Source organism: Dermacentor variabilis, chromosome 3 (genome assembly GCF_050947875.1).
Source record: "Dermacentor variabilis isolate Ectoservices chromosome 3, ASM5094787v1, whole genome shotgun sequence".
In the NCBI taxonomy this organism is placed as follows: domain Eukaryota; kingdom Metazoa; phylum Arthropoda; class Arachnida; order Ixodida; family Ixodidae; genus Dermacentor; species Dermacentor variabilis.
Genome location: NC_134570.1, coordinates 79,143,424 through 79,150,799, shown reverse-complemented (window position 1 = coordinate 79,150,799; position 7,376 = coordinate 79,143,424). Strand labels below are relative to the sequence as shown.

The 7,376-nt window shown below is 41.9% G+C and overlaps 1 protein-coding gene across 2 annotated transcripts in view; it reads right to left on the bottom strand.

Annotated features, from left to right (window-relative positions):
- Positions 1–1,965: 1,965 nt before the first annotated feature.
- The window catches only part of LOC142575931 (uncharacterized), a 42,290-nt gene continuing 36,879 nt past the window's right edge, over positions 1,966–7,376 (bottom strand). For both annotated transcript variants that reach the window (XM_075685736.1, XM_075685737.1), the window contains exons 21-22: positions 6,830–6,907; positions 1,966–2,158 (exon numbers count right to left, since the gene is read on the bottom strand). In XM_075685736.1, the coding sequence (XP_075541851.1) occupies positions 2,045–2,158; positions 6,830–6,907 (192 nt within the window). In that variant the 3' untranslated portion in view covers positions 1,966–2,044. The remainder of the gene's footprint in view (positions 2,159–6,829; positions 6,908–7,376) is intronic.

Genomic DNA, 7,376 nt, shown 5'->3' with positions numbered 1-7,376 from the left:
TGTTCACAGTCGTGTTCGGGGCCGTGTTAAAAATAAAGTCACTTTTTTTCTTAGTCAGTTTCTTGTTCTTGGTATATTTCGCTTCAATTCGGACCGATGATTAATTTCCTTCCCCTAGCAGAATTTTTTTTATATATATGGGGTTATTTTCTTCCTAATATATATGTGGAAAACGCCATTGAAAAGCTTTGTTCTGTCTTTTTTCCTAGAAGTCCGGAGTAGAATAGTTCTGTTTTACTGTAGAGGACGCAAAAATATTTATGCAGAAACCAAATGCTACCCGTGTACACCAAACAGATCGAAGTACAGACATTTGTGCGGTGTCCGTCGCGTCCAGCCGCATTCAACTTGACTCAGCTCCGCGCCACCTAAGCAGTATGAGTATGAGTATGAGTACGAGTATGAGTTAAGCAGACACACCGAGTTTTATGACGTCCAAGTTAACCCGAAAGTTCTTCCCACTCTATGTAATTTCAAAAAGTTTTTTGACGGTTACCTAGAATGCTTTATGGTATCAAGCACACCGCAGCATCATTCAAGAGAATAACTTTTCGGCAAGCAGTCATTACAAGCAGCCGTCGTAAAGTTCTCTGTGATAATGAATAGGTAAAGCACTTCACTAGCTTCATAGTTGCCTTCCCAATTACCAACTGTATAGGAGGACCTCATAGTCGCAAAATTAGTCAGCCAGCATGTAATGCGCATTATCTCAATAAAAAATTTTGGCCCTGGCATGGCTTCAAAGAAATATATGCACAATATTTGAGTGTTTGATGTTGGGTCTACTTGAACAATGACATTTGTAAAACAATGTTTCTAGTGCACAGGGGTCATGAAATTTGAAATTCTTTCATTTAATGCGGGTGCATGTGAATCCCTTCTCCCGGCCTGATGCTTCTTTGGTTGCATTGTTTGCATTTAAGGTATTTGACGACTTCGTACGTTTTGGTGTTTGCGGAATGTGTGTGCGTATTTATGAAGAAATGTTTAGTTGCAACTTCTTAACTACGCCATCTTATAGTCGACACTAATGCAGCCTGCTTTACCATTTGTCTGAGGTTATTGAACAAGCACACAGCGTGCGGGACAAAATACATTGCTTTTCTTCTAAAACTTATCCACAGTGAAATAAAAGCATTTCTACGAAGCTCCTGAGTACATCCCCCCCCCCCCAATTAGTAATTTCGTTAAATATACTAGAAGAACTGATTATTTGAGTCTGTGATTTTATTTCTTGAATTATGTTCTCTGCGAGATGTAAGCTATAGTTAATTGCGATCTCATTTTCGGGGCCACGATAAGGGAGCTGCATTTTTGGTCAGCATACTCAGAGGGTGAGTGTCAGATGGCGATTCTTGTGCAATGGGTACTTCACTTTGTTGAAACGTCATGATATTGCGGCGCAGAAGTCTATAGGGATGACGATCCAATTAAGACACTTCAATTGTGATTGGGTACTTTAAGCGCTGCTCAGTTTGGCTTGCAGGAATTCCGTAGAGGCACGTTGGCACTCTGTATTGCTTCTTATAGAAGCTCTCGGCTTCGCTGCAAACCACCGTTGAGAGTAATTTCGGTTTTTCCTAACAGATGCCCAAGAGAATATAGACTATCCATTTATCGCGGCGTCCCTTATATTTGTGATAGCAGTTGCACGGCAGAATTACCTGGACCCTGCGCATAAATCTAGAACAAAACGAATCACCCGTTTCCTTAGCCAAACGCTATAACTTTTCTTTAGCTTGATACGTAAAACACATTCCTTTCACATTAAAAACCCACGTATATTTTTATTTGTAGAGATGACTGCTTTCCTTAAATTTAGTTTTAATCTGTCCTAATGTCGGTGTAAATAATATAATTCAAACCTTCGAGTCCGTGGCTTTTTACCATCACCATTGGAAGTGATCCTTATTTTACATGTTGCGGAAAGCTTGAAAGTCGCTTTTCTTGTATTTGACTCATGTGAAAGCATTCTGCTAACCTTTATTTGTTAAATCAAAGGGGGCGCAAAAATACATTCCGTCTTGCTTATTCGTAATGGAGCCTAGCTCTTCTTCGTGCTTTGAGCAACGCATACTCCATCTTGGCAGACGCCTTTAGGCCAACTTGTTTGTTGTGTCAGACTCGGAACGGGTGATTTAACTTGGCCTTCTTGAAGCTGAAACGTGGAAAAAAAGAAACGACAAAAATGTTACCGCTTCCGAACCCGTCGCAGGAATTTCAAAGACAAGAGCAAAATATAAGAAGCTGACGTGATAACCGCTGGACATTCAAGAAGATAATTAAATTATTTAGCTTCTTTTCCTGCTACACAGCCTTTAATAACTACTTTTCTCCATTATATATTAGTAAAAGATAGTAAATAAATAATAAATAAATAAGTAAGCCAGGTAAGGAGCGTACTGACAACGTACATCAGATGATTTGTAAACCTTGAACACCAATCCCAAATAATATGACCTTTTTTTGTTAGTCATCGATAAATTAACAAAAAATCACTGGTTAAGCAAGCGGCCGGCTTTTCTGGCTGCATGAGGAGCTTCCGTAACTGGCGCCACGAACAGCCTATGGTGTCACTGAAACAGCTGTTCAAACAATGCGATACGCTGTCTTCAATATTGTTACGTTGTAGTGATGGTGAAAAAACACACTACCATAACTGTGAGTTAGGGATCTATCTTTTTAGTGGGCATACTTGTGCACAAAAAGGCAAGCAACCCTGAAATCAGAATCATATTGGCTATCTCAGTCGCCGGCCGTCGAATCCAATCTCTTGGGTTGAGTTCATCGGTTATTTATACATGCCTCACAGTATATTCAAGAGTTATCGCTTATGCTCGAGTATGCATTCGAGAATGTACAACATTATTCTCTGAACGTTACAATCGGATGAGACACACACTTACTGCGCTGTAGAGTTGCTGGCAATATTACAGAAATAACTAATTCTGAAGGTGCTTCGTGCATCTACTATAATTGATGCACGAAGCACAAACACGTACATACATACAAACACTGTCAAAAAGCAAGGCGAGGACGCGTAGAGATATGAACAGTGGTTCCGTGCTGGTCTCCAGCTGGCCGTAGCCAGTCCGTACAACTCTCCTGTGCGTTGCAGCCATCGACATTACGTATAATCCACGCTTACATAAAAGAGATGGCCAACAAAAAGAAATAGATGATCGTTTAGTGTCGCTTGCTACCGTCGGCTACGGCCAAGTGAGTGCATATGAGAAGTTCTCTAGTATCCACACGCCAAGTAACGTTGGCTTGTGTGTGTGTCTGTGCGTGTGTGTGTGTGTGTGTGTGAGTGTGTGCGTGTGTGTGTGTGTGTGTGTGTGTGTGTGTGTGTGTGTGTGTGTGTGTGTGTGTGTGTGTGTGTGTGTGTGTGTGTGTGTGTGTGTGTGTGTGTGTGTGTGTGTGTGCGTGCGCGTGTGTGTGTGCGTGTGTGTGTGTGAGTGTGTTCTTTTATAACAAACCGTATTCTTTTATAATTAGAATTGCTGCCCAATTTTTTACCCCTAAACCAGAGTAGTACGGGAAGATTGCTGAACCACATCAAGTCGCTGGCTTAGAAAGAGAAAGATGGGTATCAACAAAAAGAGGAGAGGTTAACCAGGTGGTAATATCCGGCATGCACCCCTGTGGGTGGATGATAAAAATCGAGGAGAAAAGATACAAGACGGGAAAGAGAGAGCGCAAGATTATGAGGGGAGCACAACACATGTGCGAAGCCAAAAACACGCTGAAGTGTGTAGTCGCTCGCCCAGGCAACGACTACACACTTCAGGCTTCCTTTGACAGGACTCGTTGGACGAAAGCACATAATCTTTTTTTCTGTCACCCAGAGACAGACAAAAAGATTGTGTGCTTTCTTCCAACGAGTCCCGTCAGCCCTCCTTCAAATCTTTACATTTGCAATAATGTTTCTCTCTCTCTTTTCTGTCATCAAGAGAGGCCCCTTTCGGCTTTTTGTGCGCGAAATAATCCTAGCTTGTGGAGCATTCCACTGCTCAATGAATGCCAGCACTGCACTCTTTATATCTTGCATACATGTCGTACTTTGATCAGGTGTACTGTGCTGGTTGTTTAGGAGTACACGGAGGTCGTCAATTACTGGCCATAGTACGTGTCTGACTTGCTCCCCTCAATTACGTGGCACGCGCCTTCTGCCACCTAATCGTACTTCGCGCGATTTTTAAATATCCTCAGTCTGCACCGTCTTCATGATCCAACAAATGCTTTGAACAAATATTTTTTGCCGTTAGCTATGCAAGAATGGAATATTTTACCTGCCGCATAGTAATGGCACGTAGTCCATCCATGTTTCAGCAATTCCTAAGAAACAATTTCGGTCTTGCTGCTTAACGTACTTTGGTTAATTTACTTTGCACCGTTTCCTTGCATTGTTTCTATTGATTGTAGTTTCATACTTCGTGGTTGCATTTCACTGCATTGTACAATCCAGTGGAGTTGTATGTTTTTGTTACATGACATCCCATAACTATGTTTCTGGCTTTATCTTTTGTATGTTCCCCCTTATGTAGCACACCGACGGAAGCCTTTAACGTTTAATTAGTTATTATGGGGATGATGACGATGATGTCGACTTGCGACTGGTAGTTCATCAGTAGGTGTATCGAATGTCAAAGAAGTCGCAGCACGCTGCGACACTTCAATCATCTGTGTATAAGATAGTGCAGGACATTCTTCTAAACAGCCTTACCAACCTCTGTGTCCGATGTGTCCTCAACTTCTGATTTGTGCAGTGCTGGAAGGGTAGAAAGTACAAGGGATGTAGGCCATCTCCTTCACAGCAGCCGTAGCTTGGCTGGAAGACTATCGGGGGCTACGTAGGCGATGCCGGACAACTTCAGTAGCTTCTTTGTGGGTTGAATTTTTCCTGACCATTTCTTTGGGGATGAAGGACTTGTTCTTAATTGAGGACAGTCTTTGGAAGGGGCGTCATGAGAACTCTAGCAGTTCAAGCACTTAAGGACGGTAGTACAGCGTCTTCTGGGCGGTTTTCCACATGCCAGTGATACGCACCTGGGTTTGTAGACACGGTATTCACGTATCGAAGTGTCAGGCGCTTGGGGCACTGAAGAGGCTTTGAAATAACTGTGCAACAATGCTGCAAGGATAAGAAATTCGTTCCTCATCGGTGTCGAAGGCAGCGAGTGGTCGTAGGAAACAAACAGGTGATGCAAAGGCGTCCAACGTAGCGTTCATAATCTAGGAACTTCCGGCTGTACGCAGTAAGTCTGGATGGTGGAGCGTACATGCACACATGACCGTCCGCTACGTTGACCAACGATATATAATGAGATAAGTACCGAGCAGCTGCTGTGTTAGACAAAGCGTAAATGAAACAATCTTTATATGTGTGGCGCCAAGCTCTTTCGTGTCGCAGAAGGTATTCGTGAACGATTTGCCAGGTTGTCGAAGGTCCGGTTAAGGGTAGTTTCGACAGTGATTATCGATATCACATAAGCCGAATGCACAAATGTTGGGGTTGTCCGGCGTACTTTGAGCGTTTCAGATGTTCGTCAATGCTGTATTAAATTTGTAAATTTTCTATGTTTTCTATCACTTTAGAAAATTGCAGATATATTCGGCAAATCCATTGCAGAGATGTCCTACTAAAAATTTTCTCCTCTCGTTCCAGCGTTGAATATCACGCAAAATTTGGGACTTCCTGCATAACGTTGTGCGTACTTACTGGGAACATGTGCTGTTTTGGCGACTGTTTGATGGGCACGTTTCTTTTTTGCCACACAGTCACTGAAACACTTCTTCACAACCTTGAGGAAATGCTCGCTTGTTGTATTGTGTCTTCCTTATGTTCTAAGCTGATAAATGCACTGTCAATCATAAAAGCAAACATTTCCGAGCCAGACAGCAAAATTCAGCTGTTTCATTGGCTCACCCGTTGGCACTATATCAGCCTGTCACTGACATGTTCGCTGGTTTTCCCCTGCAAAGCCGCGCCGCTTCCTGTAGTGCTGTGACGGTCCGTGCTGTTGGATTTGGGCCTTCTTACCTCAGTCTTACTGACGGCAGTTCAGCAATCTTTCGTTGCAGCTCCATCGCACGGCGTGGACTGCGCCATACATCTCCAAACAGTCACATGTGAGAGGCGTTTATTGAGCACACTTGAGATGGGGCAAGCGATGTCAGGCGACGTTAATGACATTCATTATTACCTATACAGCAAGTCAACCGTGCTTCTTCTAAATGTGCAGCAACTTTCATATCCTTAATAAAGGAATAGTGACATTGATGTAGAAGGAAAGACAGCCTGCAGACGCTGCCATCCGAACCGACAACCTCTAACTATTCTTTTAGCTTTTCAGTCTCTCGCGCAGATTAATTCCTCTTGTGTTTCTTTCCTTTCCCTGTTTAGTAAAGGTATCTCGTTTTTATTTCTTCTTCTTGTAATGTTATCATGACAATTTCGTAAAAAAAAATTGCGCTAAGATAAGTTTTTTTTTATCTAAAGCTGCTTTTAGATACTACGGTACTCATAGGCTCTGTAGAAATGCTAGGTTGAGTGCGTCGCTAAACTTTGCTTTCTACACCCAACTCCTGGATTTCGCTCTTTTGATTTATCTCATCCAGAAGATCCAAGGTGCACTTATTCCTTGAATAACGCCGTTAAATATTATTCAGTTCGAGTACGTATGGTTCACCAGCCTGTTGTATAATTTTCATACACACTCGACACTCTTTACGTAAAGCGCAGTGAAGCAATGAAATGAATACGAATAAAGTCGTAGTACTACTTAAATACACAAAGTCACAACATTATCATTCGCAGCATACTTACTATACACGGTTCCTCGTCTTTCAAGAATATTTCTTCGTCTTTTTCACACAGAAACATACATTTGTGGTAAATGTAACCCTAGAAAAAGGGAACAAATTTCATACATGACATTAAAGAAGCCGGAATACAAATAACAATAATTTGCTTAGCAGGAAGCTTGCGAGAATGCATCATGCAAAACAGATGCAGATTTTCAGATAAAGCAATTAACCTGACTGAATAATTAGCAAATTAGTTGGGCTTTATGCTTTGAGCTATTGTTGCTCCGTGAGATGGGGATGGAATATGTTCTGTTAAAAAGGTTAATTCTTCTTCAAATATATCAGTTGACAAGCTAAACAATGGCGTAATATAAGTATGGAATACGCTACTTTATTTTGGCTGCAACTGTGGCAAACCATCTAACAGGCGTTTATATGGAAACGTTCGGAAGTTCTAGTCTCCTTTCAGAATTCTAGTTTATATACATTCTGAACTATGCAACCTTGCCAGAAAAGCATTAATTTCTATCTTTCAGCACAACAGAGCGGGCTTGGATTTGTAAGTA